Source organism: Dendrobates tinctorius, unplaced genomic scaffold (assembly GCF_039654945.1).
Source record: "Dendrobates tinctorius isolate UK_male_01 unplaced genomic scaffold, ASM3965494v1 ptg000396l, whole genome shotgun sequence".
Classification (NCBI taxonomy): domain Eukaryota; kingdom Metazoa; phylum Chordata; class Amphibia; order Anura; family Dendrobatidae; genus Dendrobates; species Dendrobates tinctorius.
In genome coordinates, this window is record NW_027362062.1 from 666,376 (window position 1) to 694,373 (window position 27,998).

At 44.7% G+C, this 27,998-nt stretch overlaps 1 protein-coding gene across 5 annotated transcripts in view; it reads right to left on the minus strand.

The window, feature by feature from the left end:
* EPS15 (epidermal growth factor receptor pathway substrate 15) overlaps nucleotides 1-27,998 on the minus strand; it is a 116,435-nt gene that overhangs the window by 4,411 nt on the left and 84,026 nt on the right. For 2 of the 5 annotated variants that reach the window (XR_012227452.1, XR_012227453.1), the window contains exons 14-25: nucleotides 21,646-21,807; nucleotides 20,531-20,728; nucleotides 18,923-19,129; nucleotides 18,251-18,340; nucleotides 17,528-17,636; nucleotides 16,882-16,917; nucleotides 15,777-16,075; nucleotides 15,371-15,440; nucleotides 14,726-14,805; nucleotides 13,842-13,992; nucleotides 12,728-12,882; nucleotides 8,838-9,126 (exon numbers count right to left, since the gene is read on the minus strand). Coding sequence is in view for 3 of the 5 variants with exons in the window: in XM_073563736.1 (XP_073419837.1) it covers nucleotides 8,980-9,126; nucleotides 12,728-12,882; nucleotides 13,842-13,992; nucleotides 14,726-14,805; nucleotides 15,371-15,440; nucleotides 15,777-16,075; nucleotides 16,882-16,917; nucleotides 17,528-17,636; nucleotides 18,251-18,340; nucleotides 18,923-19,129; nucleotides 20,531-20,728; nucleotides 21,646-21,807 (1,704 nt within the window). In the remaining 2 variants the exon portion in view is untranslated. Of the gene's footprint in view, nucleotides 1-1,670; nucleotides 9,127-12,727; nucleotides 12,883-13,841; nucleotides 13,993-14,725; nucleotides 14,806-15,370; nucleotides 15,441-15,776; nucleotides 16,076-16,881; nucleotides 16,918-17,527; nucleotides 17,637-18,250; nucleotides 18,341-18,922; nucleotides 19,130-20,530; nucleotides 20,729-21,645; nucleotides 21,808-27,998 lie in introns of those variants that run through there. The other 3 variants (XM_073563736.1, XM_073563734.1, XM_073563735.1) reach the window with 2 other exon arrangements.

Here is a 27,998-nt window from a genome sequence, read left to right on the forward strand (position 1 = left end):
AAATCCGCTATGAATTTATGGATTTCTGCAAACACCTAATTCAGATGATGATGGGAGAAGATGCGTTCACATCTTTGCAACAAATCTGTTATCGAAAAATTCCAAGGGCTGAAATATCACTATTCAATATGTACAGGCAATTCAGAACATTCATGGTCTTTGTCATTACGTGGATAGCCTACGGCACATTGATGACATCAGAATACTCGAGGGATCTGTGTCAAAAGCCCTTGGAAGTTTTAGTACAAGGTCAGGAAAAAAAAAAGAAGAAGCTAAAAACACATAATAGATCTCCTTGAGAGATTAATAGCTTTCTGTAAAACATGACACATTTTTACATGGCCTCTACTTATTTAACCTCTTCATAGCATTTCACTAACTGAATTAATGAGTGATATTGTGCTTCGCTAATAAACTCCAAGAACTGAGCTGCAATACCAGATACAACCTATGAACAGAGATGGCGCTGTTTCTGAAAGTAAGCAGAGGTCCCGATACTGGGACTGTGCAGAGTCCGGTCTGAATGGAGGTCGAGCGTGCGCACCGCCGCTCGATTCATTCACTCTGGCAGTCTCCAGCAGACTTATAAATGAAGCAGAGGTGTCTCTCTTCAGACAGGGTTCTACAGACACTAGGTCTCAGGATTGTTGGGGGTCTCGGTGGGTGGACTCCTGTAAACAGTAAGTTCTCTCTTATCCTATTGACAGGGGTTAGTTTAAGGGTGTGTGCACACGCTGCGGATCCGCAGCGGTTTTGGCCCTGCGGATCCGTACAGTACCATAATATCCTATGGGAAATGGAAACCGAAGTGCAGAAGGTGCGGATTTTTCCGCGGTTTCTAATCCGCAGAAAGAATTGACAAGTCAATCCTATCTGCGGATTCTGCTGCGGTTCACCATCTCCTCCATTGTAGAGGTGATAAACCGCAGAAGAGGAGGAGAGCGGGAGGAAGGAAGGAAGAAGAGAGCGGGAGGAAGGAAGGAAGAGGAGGAGGAGGAAGTGAGGAGGAGGAAGGGAGGAAGGAGGAGGAGGAGGGAGGAAGAGGAGGAGGGAGGAAGAGGAGGAGGAGGGAGGGAGGGAGGAAGAGAAGAGGGAGGAAGAGAAGAGGAGGGAGGGAGAAGAGGAGGGAGGGAGAAGGAGGGAGGGAGGAAGGAAGGAAGGAAGAGGAGGGAGGGAGGAAGGAAGAGGAGGGAGGGAGGAAGGAAGAGGAGGGAGGGAGGAAGGAAGAGGAGGGAGGGAGGAAGGAAGAGGAGGGAGGGAGGAAGGAAGGAAGGAAGAGGAGGGAGGAAGGAAGGAAGGAAGAGGAGGGAGGAAGAAGAGGAGGAGGGGGAGGGAGGAAGAAGAGGAGAGGAGGAGGAAGAGGAGGAGGGAGGGAGGACGAGGGAGGTGGAAGAAGATACAATGGAGTGCAGTAGTGCTGCTAGTATGTCCATGTATTGTGATAGTGATTGATGATTCACAGAAAAGCACCAAGATTGTGGGTGCAGTATTCTTTGGTGAAAATGTGAGCACATTTGGGTACATGGACAATCTCCAGCAGGTCTATGCACAGTTATCGGATCAGAGTTCTACGGGATCTTCTCGACCCATTTTATATCTATGTTTGCTAATTGGCTATACCCACAAAAAAAAAAAAAAAAAAAAGGAATATGTCAGTAAAGCAGCCACTCTGTAGCAATTTATACTTTATTACTTACATTTTATGTTCATAATTACAACATCGAGCGACAATAAAATACAGAAAAAAAACAAAACAATACACAAAAGGAGTCATTTAAAAGAACTAGTATCCATACCAGGAATCGTCAGGACGCCAGGGTTGCGACAGCAACGTGACATTGACCCTTACAAGTCCCAGCGATGAGACATCTTGCTAAATATAGATTTTTTTTTTTTTTCAATAGTGGTTATGGTTAAAATTCCAGCAGGAGACAGCTGTACGTCAGTAGGATGAACATATCATATAGGAATTGTATATACATATTTAATAACAATAATAATAATATTGGTCCACAGAGTATTCATTATAACAAATAGATTCTATATTTCTGTAAAACATTAGTGTACACGTAAGAGCATTGTATGTCTAGGAGGGATGTGGGAGAGGGAGGACATGAACATGCTACACTGTATAATGACACAAACATCCCAAATATTAAAGATATATCATACAAAAAAATGGACTCTGAAGAGAAAATAAACTTTGAGGAATATGTACCATGTATTTGGGGTTAATCATCCATATGAAACATTTGTTAAAGTGGTTCTCTAAAAATAGTAAAGAAAAAAAGAAAATGCAATCAACAAATTTTATAAATATCTTTAATTAGCAAATCAGACTTGTTTTGTCTACGGAGGTGATCACTAACAATGTCCTCTTACATTGGCAGAAACCTGTCCTAGAATGATAGGAGACGAGTCACTGAGCACATGCAGTGGGAAGTTCCGCTGCTGTGACCCGGAGAGGACCTATACCATGAGCATGTGCAGTAGAAAGATCCGCTGCTGTGACATGGAGATGACCTATACCATGAGCATGTGCAGCGGAGCTTCCTACTGCACATGCTCATGGTATAGATCATCTCCAGGTTACAGCAGCAGACCAGCTTCTTACTGCACATTCTCATGCTCTAGGTCCTCTCCGGGTCACAGCAGCGGAGCTTCCTACTGCACATGCTCATGGTATAGGTCATCTCCAGGTCACAGCAGCGGGGCTTTCTACTGCACATGCTCATGGTACAGGTCATCTCCAGGTCACAGCAGCAGGGCTTACTACTGCACATGCTCATGGTATAGGTCATCTCCAGGTCACAGCAGCAGACGAGCTTCCTACTGCACATGCTCATGCTCTAGGTCCTCTCCGGGTCACAGCAGCGGAGCTTCCTACTGCACATGCTCATGGTATAGGTCATCTCCAGGTCACAGCAGCAGACAAGCTTCCTACTGCACATTCTCATGCTCTAGGTCCTCTCCGGGTCACAGCAGCGGAGCTTCCTACTGCACATGCTCATGGTATAGGTCATCTCCAGGTCACAGCAGCAGACGAGCTTCCTACTGCACATGCTCATGCTCTAGGTGCTCTACCGGTCACAGCAGCGGAGCTTCCTACTGCACATGCTCATGGTATAGGTCATCTCCAGGTCACAGCAGCAGACGAGCTTCCTACTGCACATGCTCATGGTATAGGTCCTCTCCGGGTCACAGCAGCGGAGCTTTCTACTGCACATGCTCATGGTATAGGTCATCTCCAGGTCACAGCAGCGGAGCTTCCTACTGCACATGCTCATGGTATAGGTCCACTCCGGGTCACAGCAGCAGCGGAGCTTCCTACTGCACATGCTCATGGTATAGGTCCTCTCCGGGTCACAGCAGCGGAGCTTTCTACTGCACATGCTCATGGTATAGGTCATCTCCAGGTCACAGCAGCGGAGCTTCCTACTGCACATGCTCATGGTATAGGTCCTCTCCGGGTCACAGCAGCGGGGCTTTCTACTGCACATGCTCTTGGTATAGGTCCATCTCCAGGTCACAGCAGCGGAGCTTCCTACTGCACATGCTCATGATATAGATCATCTCCAGGCCACAGCAGTGGGGCTTCCTACTGCACATGCTCATGGTATAGGTCCTCTCCGGGTCACAGCAGCAGACGAGCTTCCTACTGCACATGCTCATGGTATAGGTCATCTCCAGGTCACAGCAGCAGACGAGCTTCCTACTGCACATGCTCATGCTCTAGGTGCTCTCCCGGTCACAGCAGCGGAGCTTCCAACTGCACATGCTCATGGTATAGGTCATCTCCAGGTCACAGCAGCAGACGAGCTTCCTACTGCACATTCTCATGCTCTAGGTCCTCTCCCGGTCACAGCAGCGGAGCTTCCTACTGCACATGCTCATGGTATAGGTCATCTCCAGGTCACAGCAGCAGACGAGCTTCTTACTGCACATGCTCATGGTATAGGTCCTCTCCGGGTCACAGCAGCGGAGCTTTCTACTGCACATGCTCATGGTATAGGTCATCTCCAGGTCACAGCAGCGGAGCTTCCTACTGCACATGCTCATGGTATAGGTCCACTCCGGGTCACAGCAGCAGCAGAGCTTCCTACTGCACATGCTCATGGTATAGGTCCTCTCCGGGTCACAGCAGCGGAGCTTTCTACTGCACATGCTCATGGTATAGGTCATCTCCAGGTCACAGCAGCGGAGCTTCCTACTGCACATGCTCATGGTATAGGTCCTCTCCGGGTCACAGCAGCGGGGCTTTCTACTGCACATGCTCTTGGTATAGGTCCATCTCCAGGTCACAGCAGCGGAGCTTCCTACTGCACATGCTCATGATATAGATCATCTCCAGGCCACAGCAGTGGGGCTTCCTACTGCACATGCTCATGGTATAGGTCCTCTCCGGGTCACAGCAGCAGACGAGCTTCCTACTGCACATGCTCATGGTATAGGTCATCTCCAGGTAACAGCGGCGGAGCTTCCTACTGCACATGCTCATGGTATAGGTCATCTCCAGGTCACCGGCGGAGCTTCCTACTGCACATGCTCATGGTATAGGTCATCTCCAGGTCACCGGCGGAGCTTCCTACTGCACATGCTCACAGGCTCCTGTGCGATCATTCTAGAACGGGTTTATGCTAATGTAACAAGACTGTGGCCACTTTAATATTCTATGCACAAAACAAGTGTGATGTGCATACTAAAAAGGTATTACGGTACTTATTTTTAATGACATTACTTTTTTTTCCTATTCTTGGAAAATCCTTTTAATGTGCACTGAAGCTTAAAAGAGAAAGTAACATTAGATTCACTCTGCCAGAACCACAGGTAGCGACGTTTCAGAGAAAACTTGCTTGGAAAAGTTGGTTGAGGACTTTGTGTCTCACATGGATAGTCGGAAGCAGGACCCTGGCAGCTTTGTCCCGCCCGCGCTCCCCTAGACTGACAGGTCTCTCCTTATGTGTGTGTATAGGTATAGATTTATCAATTTAGTGAATCAGGGCAGGAGGAAGCTGCCGGTGACCTGCCTTGGTCTAGTCACCAGGGCAGTTGACTTTTCTAAGTACGTGTTCTCTGAAATTCAACAACACTTTCCAACATGAGAGCAGCCACCCTTCTGCTGACAACCGCGCGTAACGGGTCCCCGTTCTTGAGACTGACGCAAATGCAGGTGCCAAGGGATAGTTGTGACCCACAGCGATCAGCCTTTTATGGCATATCCGCAGAAGATGGGAATAAGAGCTCGTCCACAGGACTGCTGCACACTAAATCCTCTCAAATCCAAAAAAAGTAAAAAATAAAAAACTTAACTTTTGGATGTCTAAAAAAAAAAAGTTAGAAAAATATGCAAAATTAAAAATTAAATCTGAAGGGAGCAGGAATGAACTTATTGCTCCTTTTAGGGATGTCGACGTCCAGGCGATATTACAACCGGCATCAGGTGACCGACAATTTGCTGCTTTTTGTTTTGGTTTTTCTATTTATGGCCAAATCCAGACTACAAAACGGCTGGGTACATTGTAGGATATATGTTCAGCAGTGTGGCTTCTGATTGCATAAATCAATGTTTGCATATTTTAAAGGATCGGTAAGTGGCTAATGTACATTATTGCCAAAATGTCTGACATGGACCATGGCACAAGATAAAGGTACGAGACGCACAATGACAGCACGCCAGGTCCGCCTTGGCACCATTGCTGGTGGGTAGGAACGACCCTGTTGAAAGGATTTGGCAATGGTGAAAAATAGTCCAACATGTCAAGGCATGCTGGGAGTAGTAGTTTTGCAAAAGTTGGAAACCATTGATGTATTATATTAGTATCCAAGCTACATTTAATTTGGTGCCATAAAGCTGTGCCAGAAAGTATACGGGAGAAGCATGGCACTGTAGCTGGGAGCCAAGGGGAGGCCAATGAGCCACTTGGTCACAAAACCTGAGCAAAAGGACTAGAATAAAAGCCGAAAGCTGTGATAAACCGGACACATATAATGTGCGGTGGAATTTGGCACTAAATTGACGGCGGAAGGTCTACTCCCCGAGACATCACTCTGGCTGCAAGTGGCAATAATAATATAATATTGCAAATAAAAGGCACATGAAGTCACTAAACTAATTAAAGGGTTAATCGCATCTTCATAAAAAAAAAGGTATTGTCAGATAGTGCTCATAAATACAAGCAACTTTGTATTTTACTGCTTATTAAAATTTTCAACCGTTCTTGAGATATTAACAAATTTGTTTACAGCTTATCGCCTAGGAGACCGACCATCACCGCCGTCTATAAGCTTGTAAGCGCTGCGCAGAAGACCGGGAACAGCGCTCTCCAAGATTAAAAAGAAGGAGGCAACCGAGCTCTCTGAGCTTAAGTGAAAACAGGCTCAACAGAAAAGAACTTTATAAGCAAGGCGCAAGTTCAGCTGTCTAGCAGCAGTGGTCGGTTTCCATGGCAACGAGCTGTAAACAAAAGTGTTAACTGAAGAACGGCTGCAAATTTTAACATGCAGTAAATTCCAAAATTACTTGCATTTTCACTATATGACAATACCTGTTTATAAAAGATAGGAATAAACCTTCAAGGGCTCATTGCAAGAGATAAACCTCAGCATCATAACAACTGACAATCAAACAACTGCAAAACTGTTATGCTACATAAAGCAAAAAAAAAAAAAGAATGTAGCATGTCACAGTCTTTTCTGCACAAAACTTGTAATCCAAAGGTACAAATTACTGTATGCTTTAACTGCATCTCATGACACTACTTTATCTGGTCATCGATAGTTTATGCCATGTAGTGTAGCCAGCATTATACCACAGCAGCATCAGTGATTCAGGTTGGTTTCCAAACATTCTTGAAACAGCTATGCTGATCCATTGATTAGCATAGAGAATGGTCCCCCCCACAATACACATCATGGCTGCCTTTTTCCACCACTAGGGGGAGATGGAATCTGTATGCAGTTACTATCCAGGTCATCACCAGGGGATGTCTGCAGCTGTCCGCAGATTAGCTCCCTCTAGAGGTGGCACCAGGTAACGTTTTGTGTGATTTTTTTTTACGTTTTTGAGCACAAATGCCTTATCATATCTGTTAGGAAATGCTACTAATTATTTCTGTCCTCACTTTTAAATAAAAAAATAATTTAAAAAGATCAGGCTTGCTTTAAAAAGGTTTGGCCCTCAAACAACAGGATAGGTGATACATGTACAAGCACTGGATTGAACACCAATACAGGATGAGTGATAGTTCCAGTGATGATATATTTACCACTGCACCTGTGCACACAGCTGGTAAATGTTGTCCATGGACTCACCCCTTTAAAAGGGGTTGTCCATCCTTGGAGACTTTTTTTTTTTATATTTAAATGCATATATTTGGCATTGAAAATTATTTTTACAATTGGGCTTCACTACAAATTTTGCACAGTTCGGCTCTTATAGGCTCTGTTTCTCGGCACACTCAACTTTGACGTTTGTGGCCATAAATCAGGTGAGAGGTGCTCAGAAAAGACAGAGAAAAGAATTACAAACTCTGTCAGACAGCCACAGTGAGCTGACTGACAGATTCTCAGTTAACTCATTCAATAGACAAAGGCTACATAAGGCAACAGGTGCAAAATTTTTAACGACACACAATAGAAAAATGAATTTTTTAGCATCACATACATGCATTTAAACAAAATAAATAAATGTCCCTAAAGGTGGAAAAACCCCTTTAAATCCAGGGTACATTACTAGATCACAAGCACGTACCTCAAGATACATTATGTCAAGTACCTATAGATGAATGAACCTACAATGTCAGGATACGGATGACCAGATAGTAGTGACAAAGCTAGCAATATATGAAAGAGATATATAAAAAAAAAAAAATGCACTAATATTACACATAAGCCCCCGACTTGTCCTTGTATCACAATCCTCCTCCATCAAGGTGACACAATATCCTGTTAGTCTTGCTTGATGACAACAAATACAGGAGCCATCATATTGTTAAGTTTTGCAGACTTCTGAGGAACAGTCATTGTAAAACCCAGCGGATTTGCCATTTGGGAGTCTGGGAAAGCTGGGTGAGCCATCCCTGTAATGACAATCATATTGCTCGTCACCCAGCTCTCCGAATTACAGACCGAAACAAAAAAAAGAAAATGTGAAAATAAGGACGAGTTGGGGGCTTACACTTACTGCTGAGAGGTTTCATTTTAGGGAGAATTGCTCTTAAGTAATTCAGGGGGAAAAGAACAGATCCTGCAGGACAGCAGATTGTAGCACAGTGCAACTAGTACATCGGACAAACACTCCAGAAAAATGATACGCTCAGTGGAGGGCCCTGGGGGTCTGTGTTTTTACCTAGTGTAAATGTCGCCGTTCTCCTGAATCCGGCAATGTATTTCTTTTCTTCCTGTGCCTCCCCGTTCCTGAGATATGGACTTTTCTTCCCTGTATCTAAATTGTCATTTTAGAAAAGTGGGAGTGGTCCTCAAGAACACGCCCACAGAAAGAAAAATTGGGAGATGACGCCCACTTTGCTTAAAGATTTAATTTGCATACAGGGAAATAGGAGCCATATCTCAGGAAGGGAGAGGCGCAGGAAGAAAAGAAAAACATCGCCGGATTCAGGAGAACAGCGGCATTTACAGCAGGGGGAAAACATACCTATGCATGCCAAGTGACAGATCCTCCTCAAAGAATCTCGGTGTCACACTCAGACCTACACTAGGCATAACTCAGGGTATAATTTTGCTAGTGTTCCTTTAAGGAGCATAGGTTAGACAACGGCATATAGAAATACAAAATAGCACTCCACAGCCATGTTCAAGACACAAACGGGCGACGTTACCTGTTCAATGCCAGAGACTTCTCTAGCCAAGCAAGGATTGCAGAGAAGTCTGAATACTTCATAGGTAGAGGTTGCAAACTATTTAAATATTTTCTAGAAACTACACAGTTTTGTTACTATCACACCCGCTGCTCCGGATGTTTCACGCCTCGGAGATCTCGGACTTGCTGAGTGCTATGGCAAGTTCCAGGTCCTCCTGCTCCTGCTGCTTTAGCCTCTGTAGTCTCTCCTCCTCTTCTCGCTCGCTCTCCCTCTTCGCCCACTCGATCATATCGTCCTCAGACCGGTACTGCAGATTTCAAGAGAGACATTCACTGGCTAAGCGAGTCTTAGCAGAAAAGTAAAAATGAGTGAAGAACTGAGGGGATGTATCCACAGAGCAGACAACAGCGGGTATACATTTGGGTCGGTGGTGCGGGTGTACAATAGGGATGCAATCATCACACAGACAGACACAGTGAAGGAGTGAAAGTGGATGGAGGATTCACAAAAAAAAAAATTGCAAAATCACTGAATGACATCAGGAAGATCATCGCTTTAGAAGGAACACCAAAATTTTAAAAAGTACTTAGTAATACCTGACTACTACTATTGGACAACCTCAGCCCATTTTTAAATTGCCCAGGAAGTGGGGCTAGCAAAAAAAAGGGAAACTGACTCCCTGGACTGGTGCTGCTCCTTTATACTCAGTGCTGTCCTCCCCCCAACCGCTGGTTTCCTGGTATCAACACCAGTAAGATAACCTGAGCACTGTGAGTTGGAGCTTTGCCACTCCAGAAAGTACCTTTTTTACCTCCTTATCGCCATTAACAAAGCGTTTTTCAGTAGTGGGCAACCTTTTAAAGGTATCTGCTCATAATCGTTCATCGTTCCCCTGCCTCCTGCTTGCCAGGGCTTGCAAACTCCCATGTTACAAGCAGAGGCAGTTTTGCCTCTGCAGCATCGGCGGGGAACTGCAGGGGAAACTGTAGTGATACAGCCAGCTTCAGAAAAGTGCATGTAAGCAATGTGCTCCTTGCCTGGGAAACTGACCCCCTCTAATACACTGCAGAGGTGGCGGTAACCCAGGCAGTGAACCCTAAACTATACAATTAAAAATCCCTCTGTTATTGAGAGCAGAGAGGATTTTAATAGGAGGTAAATTGCAAAGTTGATTGTTTTCACGAGCACTTTGCCATTTAACACACCTAAAATAACCCTTTAACAGACAGTATTATTGCTGTGCCCCATTGGTGCTAATAGGCTTAGATTTCTACTTCTCCTGCTTTACACTGCAGCTCTGCTCATTTATATTAGTTGTGCATTATAATTTCAGCACCTGGACTTATTTCCGTTACAGAAAAAAAAAAATTAAAAAAATTATCAACAAAAGCACAACCTGAAGGATTATTGTGACACTAGTGCACATACACTGAGGTGGAGTCAAGTTGTTCCCCCTTTAAGCTTCTTAATGCAAATCAACAGAGATGTCAGACAGTATCAATACCTGCAACAACAGTTGATGGTGCCAGAGCTGGACCCCCTGTGATGAGCCGAACACAAACGTGAGGTCACGCTTAGGGTGTGTGCACACGTTGCGGATTCTGCTGCGGATCCGCAACAGTTTCTGCTGCGTTGTACAGTACCATATTACTCTATGTAAAATGGAAAACGCAGTGCACACGGTGCAGATTTTTCCGCGGTTTCAAAACCGCATGTCAATTCTTTGTGCGGATTCTGCAGCGGTTTGGCACCTGCTCCATGACAGGTGTCAAACCGCAGGCTAATCCGCACTAAATCCACAGGTCTTTTGACCTGCGGATTTACCTGTGGATTTAGACAAATCTGCGTGGAAAAAACCGCGGCAGAATCCGCAAAGTGTGCACACACCCTTAGGGACGTCCAACTGGGACCACCTGAAAGATCGGCTCCGTCTGATAAGCACATGGCCATCGTTAGGGCTTCACAGTAAGAAATTACACCCTATATTGTTCAGTAATGTCACAGCATCACTGCAACTCATGGGTGACCCCAATTGTGGGAGAAAAAGTTGCAAGTGGACCTTGAAAAGTTTGGTTTAACTTTTTTTTTCCTGTAGGAAACACATGAGTTGCAAAAATAACAAGGATTTACTGTGCATAATTATATGTACACTGCGGGTAAAACAAGGGGTTGTCCGGTGAAAACACTGGACAGCTGACAACTGGTTGATCGCTGGAGGTCTGACCGCTGGGACCAACACCAAATCGGAACAACTGAGAACTTTTATGCACATGCTCGACCGCCACTCCATTTATTCCCTATGGGGCTGCGGAAAGCGATGCTCGGCTTTATCCAGCAGCCACATAAAAAGTCAGTATAAAGTTGTATACAAATAATATATCATCTATTGAAAGTACAACGTAAGTAGACCGGCAATTTAGTGGGGGACCCAGGCTCATTTAGATAAGCCGATAATTGGGAGCGATCATTCTTACGTCATATTTCGGCTTGTGTAATCGCCCAACGAACAAGGGAACAGCTTGTTCATTGAGTGATTAGATCATTCATGCCAGCATTAATATCATGGTTCTCGGCAGCATATCAACCTGTATAAAACAAGACATGTGCTGCCGAGAATATTGATAGTCTACACATGCAGAACGATCATATTAACGATCATTCTGTGCACAGAATTCTGGTCGACATGTATAAATGGGCCACTAATATATGGCTGACTGGAAGACGTTCACCGGCTCCGGTAACCTTGTCTACATTGGCCCTTTAATTCATTGCGCCAACGTTCACACATCTGTGGCTCTCGGTCAGATCGTGGACCCCGGCCGTGGATTGCCTGATAGGAACTCCCAGGCATATACAAGGCTGTTGCGTTCCGATCATGAGATCTGAGGCCGGACCCGGACTCAGGCCGGACCCGGACTCAGGCCGGACCCGGACTCAGGCCGGACCCGGACTCAGGCCGGACCCGGACTCAGGCCGGACCCGGACTCAGGCCGGACCCGGACCCAGGCCGGACCCGGACCCAGGCCGGACCCGGACCATGACGCATGGACGTGTGAATGGAGCCTTTGGCCACTGAGGGGTCATTTACATGGTTTTAAAATTAATCCAAACAATACTTTAACATATTAGTTTAAAGAAAACTAGCGCTTTTCCAGTTTTCTAGTTATGAGAAAGACCGCATCTCCCTCCAAAAGGGTAAAAAGCCAAGGTACGACCTTCATCAGTTGTTGCTCTCACAGCTGGATCTGCACTTTAAAAGGAAAATAAATTTACCGAATTTGTCTAAAGCTCCATTAAATCTTTTCATTTCTCGCAGGATTACAGATTTGTGATTTTGGATCATGGATATTACTTTTTCCAGCCTTCTTAATGGCAGCTCCGAATCATAATGCAGCTACTAAGTGACGTGTCATGGCAGAATTATAAAAGATCTGCAGTGCAAGAGTCTGGGAAAGCTGGATGACTATGGAAGCAGGAGCCGATGTGGTTCCTCCGTAATGTCACCCAGCTTTCCTAAAACAATAAAACAAAAAACAAGTTTAACTAATGGAAATAATTGTGAAATACAAATATACAAAGTGTGAATCTTCGCCTGTCCGTGTGACTTTATTTCTAGGTCTTTGGCACCTCCTGTGGTTTTTTTTTTGGTTTGTACCATTATCTGCATGTAGCACCCAACAAAATAAACAAAAGAAATCAACAAAAAGACATAATTGGAATTTTTTTTTTTTTTTTACTTGAAATCGATAAAAGAACAATACAAGAAGTAAATAACAAAATATAAAAGGGTTTATATAAACAGAGGAGCCACATGAGAATCGCGCCCGCTCCCTGGATACAGATATACACAGCAGCGTCCTGATGAAGGGTTACAGTCCGCACCGCTTCTGGGCTCAGGTTGTACTTACAGTGTTAAAGCTACTAAGACTCCCGCTCTCGCCTGTCCCTTTGCCGGCTGTGAAGGGGTCGGACTCCTCCACCTCGCTGGGGAAGCTGAGATTGAATGCCTGGAATGGGTCTCCTTGCTTGAACAAGTCTTCTGGCTTAGAGGGAGGCCTCTGGCCTAAACAGAAAGAGCGTGACAGCACATTCCTATCAGTACAACGCATTTTCTTTAAAGGGTATGCCCATCTCCAAGATCCTGTCCAAATATATAGTAGATGTAATAATAATAATATCAGCAAATACCTCCAGTTAGAAATGTAGTATAGTTCTTCTGATAAGCTACGTTGCTTACCCCCTTGTTCAGGGCATTGCAGTAGCTTAGGTATCCATGGTTACAACCATTCATATAGTGACAGTTAGTTGCTAGTGGTCGTAACCATGGATATCTAAGCTACTGCAATGCCCTGCTCATGGGGTAAGCAACGTAGTGAATCAGAACAACTATATGACCTTTCTAATTGAAGGTAATTGCTAGTATTATTAAACCTACTACATATTAGATGGGAATACCCCTTTAACACATGGATGGACCTGGATTATACACACAAAACAGGAAAATGCTGATGAACCATTTTCTTTCTAGACTTTTGGTTTAGGCCGGGTTCCCACTACGTTCTCCACCCAATTCAGCACTCCAATAGGGGCCCAAAAATGGTTTCCAAATGTGCCCCTTACACATCCAAAGCTCTACTAAAGTGTATGGAATCTAAAACATGAAACCTTAGTCTCTGTATGACTTTTTTTTTATCAGACTCCCTTCCACTCTATTGTGTCAAAAAAAATAAAACCCTGCCACACAGGAAGGATTTATATTTTAGTGTCTGCTTTCCCTCTAAATTGGGAATATTCTTTGACATGTCTGGAAGAACGTTACAAGGATGCTGCGAGACCTGTACAGAGGTCGTTGTGCAGGAAAAGGGGGGAGGTGGGCTGTGAAAATCATAGAAGTGAATGGTGTTATCTGTCATCATTCAGTCTGTGATGACAATGAGACTACTGAAAAGGCATCTGTACAAAACAAGAAGTTTCAGCCTATTATGAGGTTCAACGGCCACAGTACAGAGTATGGAGGCCTACCTGGTGGGGGTGGACACGGCCGAGTGGGAGTTCCAGTTTTCGGAGGTAACGCCGGTGGAGTGTCTGTTTGAGAAGACTCCTCTTCTAACGTGCTTTTGATGCTTAGTGTCTCCTTTTCTTTTGTGCCATCAGCTGAGTCCGTGCTGCTGTTCTGGTGTGTGACAAAAAATAAAAAAAAGTTTTTGTTTGGAGGATAAGGGAGAAGAATAAAGAAATTCTGGGCTGTAAAAAAACCCCAAACATTAATGACCATAAGGCTGTGTGCACACGCTGCGGATTAGGTGCGGATTCATCCGCGCGGATTTTGTAAAATCCGCAGGTGAAACCGCAGGTTAAAAGACCTGCGGTTTTACCTGCGGATTGCTCTGCGGTTTTGCCCTGCGGTTTTTCATCTCCTCAATGGAGGAGATGGCAAACCGCAGGGGAATCCGCAGAAAGAATTGACATGTCAATTCTTTCTGCGGATTGAAAACCGCAGCAAAATCCGCAGCGTGTGCACACAGCCTAAGGGCGCAGTCAGATGGCCGTATAAATCAGGCCTCAATGCACGGACTGGCTGGCGGCTCTCCCTACCTGAGCGTGACAGGCTGCATAGATATGCATAAAGCGGTCATACTTGAGTCGGGAGAGCCGCCAGCTAGTCTGTGCATCATGATTCGATTTATACGGTCGTCTGACAGCACCCTAAAATGTTAAAATTGATTTACTTTCCTTTTAATGAAAAACATCACACACCCACGTCCATTTCACACTTTTTTTTTTTTTTTTAATTTACTTTTTATTTTGGCCCAAAACAAAACGTGAAGGCTGCCACGAGGGAAAATATAATCACAAAATCTAAAAATAAAAAATGGCAGGTAAGTAGAAAATTCCTATCAGAATACCTTGGCAAGCTCAGAGAAGTCTGCAAATCCGCTGGCAAATGATTCATTTCCGAAGACTGAAGCGAAGGGGTCGTCATTTCCTGATGATACAGAATTAGGAGAATGTGGCAATGACGTACAGTCACATTGTGCAACGGGTAGATTTTGATGCAGAAGTTGGATTTAGCACATTGTACAGATCTGAATTAAATCTGGAGCGACCAGGAATACTCCAGGAACCAGGACCACTCCAGGAACCAGGACCACTCCAGGAACCAGCCTTATTCTTTAAGTGTGCAGACAACTTCAATAATGATGGTCATCAATAGCGGATTGGTGGGGGTCTGACTCTTGGTGACCAGGCCAATCGTATGATTGAAGGGGGCTGCAGTACTTCTACATTGTACATTTTGTAGTGCCTTTCCCTTGTATTAATGATCAATCTCATCAGTCCTGGCTACAGCAGCAGGCACGTGATGTTCTGAGTGATCAGTGATAGTCTCAGTAGCCACCACGGATCAGCAACACAAATGTCAGGTGACCTTTATCCTTGCCTACCTGACGCCTGGGATATGTCCATGTCAGGTATAGACTGAATACAAAAAAAATCATCCACCAACATTCAGTACTACAGGGGAAAAGACACTATCTTGGATAATTACTCACCAGTTTCAGTGCTTGCTGGCACAAATGTACCACCGGGTGCAAAAGGGTCATTGGTCTTCAAAGCTTCGTTCTACAAGAAAACAACATATGATTGCTCTCAGGAGGGAAGGTTGCAGGATGCAATGACGATTATTAATGGGGAGGGAGCGTGAATATTTCATATGTGTCAGAAACGATCAGTCTAGATCCAAGAGCAGCAGCCAAACAATAGAAACTATGCCGAAGTTTGGTGCGACAGACGTGGGCTTTTCTCTAAGGTTTGCACAACCACCCCGGTTGTCCGGGCTATAAGGAAATGCATTTGTCCTGTGCAATATCGCACTGTTGGTGTTGAAACAAAACTTTCTAAGATCAGAAAAAGCATCATACTAGCAGAAATTATCTACGTGATAACACCACCACATACCGAGGCCAAACTGCTGTCCGACGGGGCTGAAAAGGGATCTGCTTTGAAAGACGTGAACAGATCCTCGGTTGCAGAAGAAAAGGGATCGGCTTTAGAGGAGGAGAAGGGGTCAGCCTTCGAGGACAAGAAAGGATCGTCTTTTTCTACATTTGAAGATAAGAAAGGATCCGACTTTTCGGATTTCGCAGATGGGAATGGATCTACTTTTGAAGAGGAGAAGGGATCTGCTGAAGGTTGTTTGAAGAACACATCAGAAGCAAAAGGGTCAGCGTCTTTAAAAGGATCTCCCCCGAATGGATCTGCAAATAAAAAGGGGCGACAGGTCACAAGAAGGCAGTCGGTGGACTGGGAGGATTTATATACGAAGCCATCAGAAATGCGCACACTTCTGAGCATGACAGAACCTTAGAATATCATAATCACAAATATAGTATATATATTTTTTTTTAACTTATAGGCCTCCAAGGGCTAAAATCAACAAACAACTCAGTGGTCGGTCCCGGCTCCAGCACTGGCTCTCCACTTCGCTCACAGGCTGCAACGGTGACATCAGGGCTACAGCAAAAGTGATTGTTACAGTCACTGGGCTCAGCTGATGTAGAAGGCACAAGCCTAGCGACTGGTTGCAGTGGTCAAGTGCACTGTAGCTGTGATGTCACCACTGCAGCCTGCGAACAATCACCAGGAGCAGCAGTGGCTGCGTCAGAGCTCAGGCCAGTGAGTTAATTAACATCATTATGTTTAGTGATGAGCGAGTGTGCTCGGACTCGGATAAGGTGTTAATTGAGTTCGCTTGTGTCCTAATTAAGTATTTTTGGCGTGCGCGAAAAACATGATCGAGTCGCTGTGGCTGCATATCTGTTTGTCAGGAAATCCATGCATGTGCTGCAGCGGCGGTGACTCGAGCACACCGAAAATACTCCATTATGACACGAGCGTACTCGGATAACACCTAATGCCAGCACGCACGCCCATCGCTATTTGTTATTTTATATATAAAATCTGGAAAACTCCTTCAGCATGTATTTTGTTAATTTCAAGGGTTACATCCACATCAACAGTGACCTATATATTCCGATAATTTAAAACACATTAATAAACTCACCTGTTTTACCAAATGGATCATCTTTAAAGGGATCATCTGCAAGAAAAAAAAAGATAAGACATTGTTGACTAAGGAGCAATAAGGAGAATAATAGAGGCAGCTATTTAGATTTATTTCCAAAAGGGCATTAAAAGGGGTTTTCTGAAATCGGAAATATATTTAAAAAAAAAACAAACAAACTGTGCTTTACTCACTAAGTAAACTACAGCCGGGGAACAGGGGGTCAGGGGAAGCTGAAAACCCCTTTTAAGCTGGCAATATTTAGGAATGAAAAGTCTGAGGAGCTTGTAGTTATAGACAGGACTGGCGAAGGATATGGGGGCCGCCCGGAAAGCAAGTGTGTGTTTCTTTTAGCTTTTAGACACTAGGTGCATTTTCAGAAAGGTTATACATTCTCTTTTTTAGTAATATCATTTACTAGGGAAGCTCAGAAACCATATTAAAAAAAAATCATCTTCAGTTGCTTTCAGACATGGGTATTACTGTCGCTTTTTTTTTTTTTTTTTTTTTACTGACCCACCACTCATGGTTCGTTACAACCTAAAGTTCCATCACACATCGTACAAACTTGTAGTTCTCAGTTTAGATACGAATAAAGACATGATATGAGCCCCCATCCAAAAAAAAAGAAAAAGAAAGCACTTACTTCCAACAAAAGGGTCACTCTGGAAGAAGTCCAGCCCCGTCTCCGGCACACTCTGTGCGGCAGGTGCACTTTGCTGCACTTCAAAGGGATCCACATGGAATGCAATTTCCTGAAAAAGCAGACAATACATTTGCAAAATTTACGTTTTCCTCCCGCGCTACGTGACGTGAGGACTCCAATGTTATTGAGAACTGTGACAGATGTTGGAATAAAAGGGATTTAATACTGCTCAAACTATAAAACTTATGGGAATCAAATCGAAATGTCTTACGATGAACTTCCAGCAGCTGAAACTGGTGATTTTAATGCCATTTTTCTAGTGTCAGCTACTCGCCAACCTGAGAATGTCAAGCTGCTGCAAAACTACAACTTTTCAGCACACCATAACCATCATGGGCCTGTCAAGGCATGCTGGGAGTTGTAGTTTCACAACAGTTGAAAAATTATAGGTTTGCGATCATTGATTTTATAACAACCTCAATAGTACTGGTTAGAGCTGAGCAAAGAGACTGGCAGGATCCGGGGTCAGCGGTCATATTGCCACTCCTTGGCAGCCAATCCAGACACTTCGAACCTCCTGCTACCTGTGATATCCCCCAGGTTTCTTCTGATTACCAGACCCCTGTTACTTCATGCTGCAACCTAGTAGTAGGAGGTTCGCAGGGCTCTCGTTCGGTGGCCATGGACCAGAATCCTGCAACGCCCAGATCATCCGTGCCATACCTTGTCAGCTGGGGCTGGTATAGTAGGAGTCTCGTCTTTTTCTTCCCCTTCACTCCCTGATGTATGGGCGATTTCCGGACTGCTCCGTACCTGTAATGTCAGGACAGATGATGAACAGTCAGCTGCTCACAGTCACTTTTGGTGCCGACTTACAACAACCCAACCCTTATCTCACATCACATCTACCTTCGGGAGACCCCCATAACATTGGATGGTTGTTGGGTTAGGCACATCTATTTATTACATGGCCAGTTTAAAGGAACTTGCATTTTCAGAACATCCATTTAAAACACAAACAAAAGTGTGCTTTTCTCACCCTCCCCAGATCCAGTGCTGAGTCTCTGCCGCAGCTCCCACTGTCTGTAGCCCAATCAATGATCTCCGAGGCTCTGAGCGGCTCATGCGGTGTACTTGGGCAGAGCCGCTAAAGCTCAGTGATTGGCTGCAGCTATGTCGATGAGACGTCAGTGCTGCAGACACACCGGGAGCAGCGGTAGTAACTCAAGAGCTGGACTCGTGGAGGGAAAGTAAACTACATTTTAAAAGAATAAAATAAACTGAACATGCCGACAGGAATTTACTGAAAATGGAGAACCCCTTTAAGCGGAAAGCATTACACAAATAGGAAAACCTTACTTCTTCTGCATCACTAAATGCACATCGTATACGAACCGGAGAACTGTGGCTCTGATTTTCTGGCTGGCCCGAGCTCTCGTACTCTGCAGTTTCATGAAGATTTGCCGGCTCGCTGCTGCTGTTACTCAGGCTGGAATGATCCCCTGTGCCATTGACCATGGGCAAATCTAAGTGGTGACGCCAGCTGACGTGAAATGGAGAGTTTAGGTCGTTCTCACCGGACTTTATATCTTGAAGTTTGGCCTAGAAAAAAAAAAAGATACAAAAATTAGAAAATTATACATAAACAAATGTAAAAAATGAGCAATTACTACAGACGAGTTAAAAGGGGGTTGAAAATTGAAAAATTGAGCGAAGAGCAAGAAGGTTGAGAAAAAATAAAAAAGTAAGAACAACTATATGATAAACTTTACTTTTTCTTTTGAGATACTTTTTTTTTTTTTTAAATCTCGGTCAAACCCTTTAACCCTATAATTTCAATTTCACGTTTTGGATGGACATCTTTCCTCATTTGGCCTTCACCAAAATTTCTGCACAGTTTGGCTTTAGCAGTCCTGCACATTGCTGGGGCAGAAATAAATTACCGTAACCAAGAATCCATCAGCGAGCTCGTTCTGACAGGAGAGTTTGTAAATCATTCTTTTTCTGCATTCTTATCTGCTTATTTAGGTACAGAAAACAAATCAAAGATGAGCTGATCTTGGTGGTCATAAAGATATGGAAATTTGTATAGATAGATATATCTCTGTGTGCGCTGCGGCCTGTCCTAATTAGAACAGAGTCAAAGGAGCTGAAAGGAGCTCAAAAAAAAAAAAAAATAAAGTTTCAAATTCATGGTCAGAATGCGCTCACTGATGGACTCCCAGGTGACTCATTCGACAGCTAGCACTGTGCAGAAAAACAAAAAACCTGTGAAAGACAAAAGGTGCTAGATTTTTAATGAAATATAATTACAAAGAGGATTTGTAGCACATAATACAGGTATCTAAAAATAAAAGGCCCCAAAGAGGTCTGTATCCTTTAAATGACACTTTTTTTTTAAGGAAATCGGACAGTAGGATCCACCCTCCTAAGTCGTCTATACAGGTCACAGAAAGTTATACAAATTACTACTTTGATGTCTGCCAGCCGATGATTTATTCCAGAGAGCTGTTAAGACCTATGGGCCGGATATAGATCTCCCCGAGAATCTGCCTGCAGAGCCTATTTTACATGAAAGGGGGCATATTACCAGTGTGAAACAGGTAATGACTGACAGCCTGCTGTCTTGATCAACATGTCTCACACTGGTAATTCCCACTTTCATTGAGAGGCAGGATCTCGGGAAGATCTATGTCCGGCCCATAGATCTTAACCGCTCATTTACATTTTAAGAAAAACGTGGATTTCTCTGGAATAAAACATCGGATCACAGATATCAAGGTACCATTTTATTCAGAACCCTATGACCTGCGTGCTCATATAGACGGCTTAGGAGAGTAGATCATATTGACAGATTCCCTTTAAAAGACTGGACAGGCCCTTTGTATTTTGATTTATAGTCATTGAATAATTTAGGATCGGCATGTCACAGTAAAGTCCACACTTTCAATTTCTGCAAATAATACCCAATTACCCCCCAGGGATTGACGAGGAGCATCTTACTAAGTGTAGCTCTTCCTTGCATTCGAGCAGCTGGTGCTCCAGGGGTGTGAGACGTTCCTTCCCGCGCTCCAGCTTCTCCTCCAACTGTGCCGTCTCCTCCTGGAGTCGGCTCAGTTCCTCCTTGGCCTTGCTCACTTCCTCTTCATAATTGGAAATCTGAGTCTCCTGGCTGGATGCCTCAGTTTGCAATAAAGAGATCTGGAGAGAAAAGAAGGGTTAATCTGTAGAAACGATGGGAATTCACTGCACAGATCCGGATTTAAAGGATGGAGTTTGGGACCATTAATCATATTGTTCCATACTGGTTATTAATATGTCTGCTAACTGTAAAGATACAAGTGCAACGGGCTGATTTTTTGCTTCACGTAGCTCCAACAATGTGTCTTACAAAAGTCAGGCGGCAGCATAACGAGCTCTGCACGTCAGACATTGCAGCTTTGAAGCTAACCCAGATATATAGCTGCATGCTGATCCACAGAACAATCTAAACGCCTACGCACCGCCACGAAAGATCTGACATTTTAAGCAAAAATTCATTATAATTGGCAACATAAAGCAAAAATGTATTGAAAGGACTTTCGGTACAAAACTGAGCCTTACTCACCCTCCCCAGGTTCTACCGCTGCTTCCAATGTCTATTATCTTCAGCAGTGATGTGACATTAACAGCGCTGCAGACAATAACTGAGCTCAGCAGCTCCGCACATGAGACACTGAGCTCACCCATTGGCTGCAGCGCTGTCGATGTGACGTCAGCATTTCGGACAATAAAAAAAAATACGGGAGCAGCGATGGAGACCCCGGGAGGGTGAGTAAAGTTCAATTTTTTTTTTATTTTTTTTTTAAACAAACTACACTGGGAAGAAGAGTTTCTAAAACCAAAAAACCCCTTTAACTATGAAAAAAATTAGAAAATTACAAGAACAATCTTTAATAAGCCAACCAATAGGCGGTGTAAAGATGCGACAAATATATCATCCAGTATGAGCCACTGTGGTAAATTTGTCGCATTTTCACACTGACTAGTCTAAATTAATAATTTAGAATTATCAGAGCTGGCCCAATGTCTGGTTGGCGCTGCCACCTTACTAAGCAGCGCCATCACAAGGCCCATACCAGCTTTGTCTCCTCCGCACACTTCAGCCGCAGGTCCTGTAACTGGCTCTCCAGCTTTGCCTTCTGCTTATCCAGTCCGGCCAGGACCTCTTCCACCTCCAGCTTCTGAGCCTGCAGCATCTGTAGGTTGGTGTTTTCTCGCTCCACCTCATCCTGCAGATCCTGGAGAACAGAACAATCCAGCCTCAAATAATATGCAAGAGACAACAAGCAGGGCCAGAGACGGGCAAAGAGGGGCCGATGCCGAGACCCCAAGGTTAATCCACGATAACAACCACTGACCAGGTTGAGAACAGACCCTCTACTCCTCCGCTCCTCGTCAAGCACTCTTTTTTTTTTTCTCCTACATGCTGTCTTAAGTGCTCTACTTTATTAAGTTTGACAATAACTGGCTTCACCCAACCATTAACCATTAGTGGAGAAAAAGTTTTGATGTTATCATTCATATTCTCTGAAAAAAAGGCCAAGAAAGCAGAAATTTTGGAGGAAAGTGTGGGGTGTGCGTCTTGTAGTCCGGTTGTACCTTATCTTATAGTCTGGTTGTGGATGGGAGGAGGGTGCGGCAGCGGCAGAGCAGCGGGTCACAGGAGTCAGGAGCAGGCGACAAAGGCCAACACTGTGCTAAAGAAAATGAAGATTCACTGCTCCCCATGCCCATAGTCCCGTCCACCTCTATGTACTGAAGCCAACGCCGAGAGGTGGGAGGGACTATGGGTGTGGGGAGCAGTGAATATACAATGTGTTCAATAGCGGGCATTAGCTGCAGTCACCGACTCCTGCAGCAGCTGCTATTAAAGGGAATGAATATTCACTGCTCTCCACTCCCATAGTCCCGGGCGTGGGGAGAGGTGAATATTCCAGCAGCTGATCTCAGCATGTCATGTGCTGTTACACGCCAAAATCAGATGCTGGTATCAAAGCAGGACGCAGCACTGCGAGGGAGGGAAGAATGGTAGATTTTTTTTTTATATGTTCACAAGGATGGTGGCCATGGATACCAGGACGGGGATGGTGGACATTGATGTCAGAATGGGGATGGTGGCCATGGATACCAGGACGGTGGGATGGGAGCCATGGACACCAGGATGGGGATGGTGACCATGGACACCAGGACAAGGATGGAGGCCATGGATACCAGGATGGGGAAGAGGGCCATGGATACCAGGGGGATGGTGGCCATGGATACCAGGACGGGGATGGGGCCATGGATACAAGGATGGGGATGAGGGCCATATATACCTGGATGGGGACATATACAGTATATACCAGGATGTCTCTATATATACTGCACATGCTCCTCACATCTAGTCTTATTTGTCCATCCTGTCCTACCTCTTTCTTCAACTCTGATGCTAGTCAAATGTCCCATTAACTGCAATCTGTTAATTGCCCCCTGCTGTGAACCGTCCTCCAACCCTCTTCTCCTCCCTCCCTCACTCACCTGTCTTCATTTCATGGACATTTGAATGGTATAAGTTGAAGAGAGCAGGTCAGATATGACCTTGGTCAGATGTGACATCATTTGAAGTGATAGCTGAGAAATATACCAGAAATAGTCCAGAAATCGGTCAGACGGTAAGACTAACCACTGCTTTCTTACTTTACTTGCTTTTTTTTTTTTTTAAGCCTGCTCTTCAACCATGCTCACACTTGCCATCACCGTTTTTGCTCCACTAATCTTCACTCTCCTTCGCTATCCCCAAACCCCTGCACCCTTGAACCAAGTAACAATCTCCCCCACTCTCTTACCCCCCCCCCCCCCGCTTCATCTGCAGACATACTCCTTAACCTCAGACCTCTCCTACTAAAATACAATACAAGACGATCACTCTCCTTCACCCACCTTTCCCTTTCTCTGCTTCTTCTCACTGCTGGTGACATATCCCCCAATCCTGCCCCCCCCCCCCGCCTCATACATCCCACTAATCCTCACCTCTATCTTTCTCACACTAAAGGGGGTTTTACACTAAGCGATATCGCTAGCAATATCGCTAAAACGTCACTGGTTTTGTGACGTTATAGCGATATTGCTAGCGATATCGCTATGTGTGATACTTACCAGCGACCGGCTCCCCCGCTGTCCATCGCTGATCGCGCGAGAATGTCCAGCTCCATTTCTCGTCGGGCGCTTCCTGCTGAGACTTCCTGCTGTGACAACGAGCGACGCGTGGAGGCGGGCGGGAGGACGTCAGGATCGCTGTGTGTGAATGGTAAGTATCGTGCGCTGCGTCACTGCTGCATCGCTGTGAGATCTTTCTGTATGAAAGCTCACTAGCGATCATTTAGCGATGCACCAGCGATCCTGACCGGGTCGGATCGCTGGTGCATCGCTAAATGTAAAAGGGCCTTAAGAGAAACTACTGCCTTCATCGACCAATTCTCCACCTGGCTCCTCCACTTTCTCTCTTCTGACATCCCAACCATCATCATGGGGGACAACATCCCCATTGACACCCACCAGTCAGCAGCCTCCAAACTCCTGTCACTTACCTCATCCTTTGGACTTACTCAGTGGTCCTCCACAGCCACCCACACAGATGGACATACATTAGACCTCATCTTCACTCGCCTCTGTTCCCTATCTAATCTCAAAACCTCTCTCTTCCCCCTATCTGACCACCATCTACTCACCTTCTCATCCTTGTCCTCCTCACCTGCCCCCCATGTCCAGCCACTAGCACATCCTCGCAGAAACCTCGCACACCTAGACATCCACAGACTCTTCTACCTCTGTCCTCCATATCTTCACTCCACAACACGGACAGTGCCACCGCTTTCTACAACACCACCCTCACATCAGCAGTAGACTCCGTCGCTCCTCTCATGCATGGCAAAGTGCAACAAACCAATAGGTAACCCTGGCACAACAACCTCACCAAAAAACTTTGACAAGCATCCAGGGTCGCGGAGCGGCGTTGGAAGAAAACATGCCTGCCAGACGACTTCACTGCTTTCAAACAAGCTACACTTGCCTTTAAATCAGCCCTCACCTCTGCTAAACAGACCTATTTCACCAACCTTGTATCTTCATTATCCCACAACCCTAAACAACTGTTCAGCACATTTAACTCTCTCCTCTGCCCACCACTGCCACCTCCAACTCCCCTCATCTCTGCTGAGGACTTTGCCACCTATTTCAAAAACAAGATCAACCAAACAAGGTAAACCTTTACAGTTCCACCACCCCAACCACTCCACATACCAGACCTCTGCCCCTCCCTAATAACCTCCCTCTCCAACATCACTGAAGGAGAGCTTACTCATCTCTCCTTTCCAAATCACACCTCACCACCTGTGCACTTGACCCCATCCCTTCCCACCTGCTCCCCAACCTCACTAACATGATCATTCCAGCCCTAACCCATCTCTTCAACCTATCCCTAACTTCTGGTACCTTCCTCTCTGCCTTCAAACATGCCACCATCACACCCATCCTCAAAAAATCAAACCTTGGCCCAACTGCTATGCCCAGCTATCGCCCCATATCACTGCTCCCGTTTGCTTCCAAACTCCTCGAACAGCATGTCCATGCTCAACTTTCCTCCCACCTCTCATCTCTCTCCTTGACATCCTGCAATCTGGCTTCCGCCCCCACCACTCCACTGAAACTGCCCTGACCAAAATTACTAATGACTTACTCACAGCCAAAGCTAACAGACAGTTCTCCATCCTCCTCCTTCTTGACCTGTCCTCTGCCTTTGACACAGTTGACCACTGCCTACTGCTACAGATTCTCTCTTCCCTTGGCATAAAAGACCTTGCCCTGTCCTGGATCGCCTCATACCTTTCTGACCGCACATTCAGCGTTTCCCACTCCCACACTACCTCGTCATCCCGCTCCCTCTCTGTTGGAGTCCCCCAAGGCTCTGTCCTGGGGCCCCTACTTTTTTCCATCTATGCTCTTGGCCTAGGACAACTCATAAAGTCCCATGGCTTCCAGTACCACCTGTATGCAGATGACACTCAGATCTACCTCTCTGGCCCAGATGTCACCTCTCTGCTCTCCAGAATCCCGGAGTGTCTATCAGCCATATCCTCCTTTTTCACCTCTCGCTTCCTAAAACTCAACGTAGACAAAACTGAACTCATTATCTTTCCTCCATCTCACGTATCTTCCCTACCCGATCTATTATGGTAAACGGCATCACGCTCTCTCCCGCACATGAAATCCGCTGCCTCGGAGTAACTCTCGACTCTGCCCAGTCCTTCAAACCACACGTCCAAACTCTTGCCACCTCCTGCCGCCTCCAGCTCAAAAATATTTCCAGAATCCGTCCCTTCCTCAGTCCTCAATCTACTAAAACTCTTGTACATGCCCTCATCATCTCCCGCCTTGACTACTGCAACACTCTCCTCTGTGACCTCCCTGCCAACTCTCTTGCACCACTCCAATCTGTCCTCTATTCTGCTGCCCGACTAATCCACCTCTATCCTCGCTACTCCCCTGTGCAAATCCCTCCATTGGCTCCCAATTCCCCAATGACTCCATTCAAACTACTAACACTGACCTACAAAGCCATCCACCACCTTTCCCCTCCCTATATCTCTGAACTAATCTCCCAATATCTTCCCTCACGTAATCTTCGATCCTCCCAAGACCTCCTACTCTCCTCCACACTTATTCATTCCTCACACAACCGCCTCCAAGATTTCTCCTGAATATCCACCATCCTCTGGAACGCCATGCCTCAACACGTCCGATTATCCACCACCCACGGATCCTTCAAACGGAACCTGAAAACCCATCTCTTCAGGAAAGCTTACAGTCTGCAATAACCATTCTGCCGCCTCACCACCACCTGGGCTGCTGCCTCATCACCACCAGAGCTGCTGCACCCCCGACCTTCTGTCTCTTCCCCACTATCACGTAAAATGTAAGTCGGCAAGGACAGGGTCCTCTCCCCTCTGCACCAGATTGTCATTGTAAATTTGTTAACTGTGAATGATATCTATAACTTTGTATGTAACCCCCCTTCTCATGTACAGCACCATGGAATTAATGGCGCTATATAAATAAATAATTCGTACAGTTACAGAATTGGAGGACATTACCCCCTATAACAGTGTCAGCAGCAGATCCCCCCACCAATAACAGTGCGTCATGACAACATTTCTTTACTTCATTTATGTTCCTCCTCTAAAACCTGGGTGCATCTTGTGGTCCAGTGCTTCTTATAGTCTTAAAATTACGGTGTAAAATATATATATATATATATATATATATATATATACACACACACACACATATAAATATATACAGTGTGTATATATAATATATATATATATATATATATATATATATATATATATATATATATATATATATATATATATATATATATATAAAAAATCTCAAAGTACTTAAAACAGTATGTAGGAAGAAAAAAAAAAAAAAGTGCTTTTATAGGATTTTATATAAATATATAATTTTTAACGCCGTTCACGATACATGGGACATAACCCTTAGAATATATTTTTATTACCTTGTGTCGATTTTGTAAGAAAATGTAAAGAAGAAATTTTTTTTTTTGAATTTTCCCCACTTTAAAAAATAAATAAATGAATTTTTACGACCACAACGAAACACTATAATACATTTTAAATCGTGTTCCCCTTCCCGTAGCAAATATTTTATACAGAGGACATTTCTCTTTAATCTTGTTTTACTTTCTCTGCTGTTTTCTATTCTTATTTATTTCATACACTGTCCTCCCCCCACCCTGTAAGTCATAACATTCTTTGGGGGGGGGGGCATTTCAACAATTAAATACGGTTTGCGTAGGACTAGAAACACATTGTTGTTTTCTTCCCAAAACAGTGCCACTCCTGTGTACAGGTTACGTGTAGTATTGCAGCTCCGCTTCATTCATTTCACTAACGCTGCGCTGAAACAGTAGACATCCCAATTGGCAGGTCCATGGCGCGGTTACATGACTTTTGGGGTCATGTAGTGGTAACATTATGACCTGCAGCATCGGGGTGCTTTATTCAGACAATCGATCGCACAAATAAGAAAAAGAGTGAATAAATGGTACGATATGTAATACACAATAACTATTCGCGTTGATGAAAAATTCATCCTTTTTCATACTGGATCTAGATTAAGCGTTAATTAGCTTTGTGACCCGCGGAGATTTAATTACCAATGTGCTTCCCTGGGAAACATTTCCATTATTTAAAACCAAGTAAGTTACAGCCAATTAAATATAATGATGGCAAAATGAAGATAATTAGGAAGTAGTGAACTTCCAGAGAAGGACATTAAAAAAAGGAAAAGTACTATAAGCGTATATAGGAAAACTTTTCTTCCTGCAGATGATGTTCTGCGTCTTACAGTAAATTAATCAGTGACT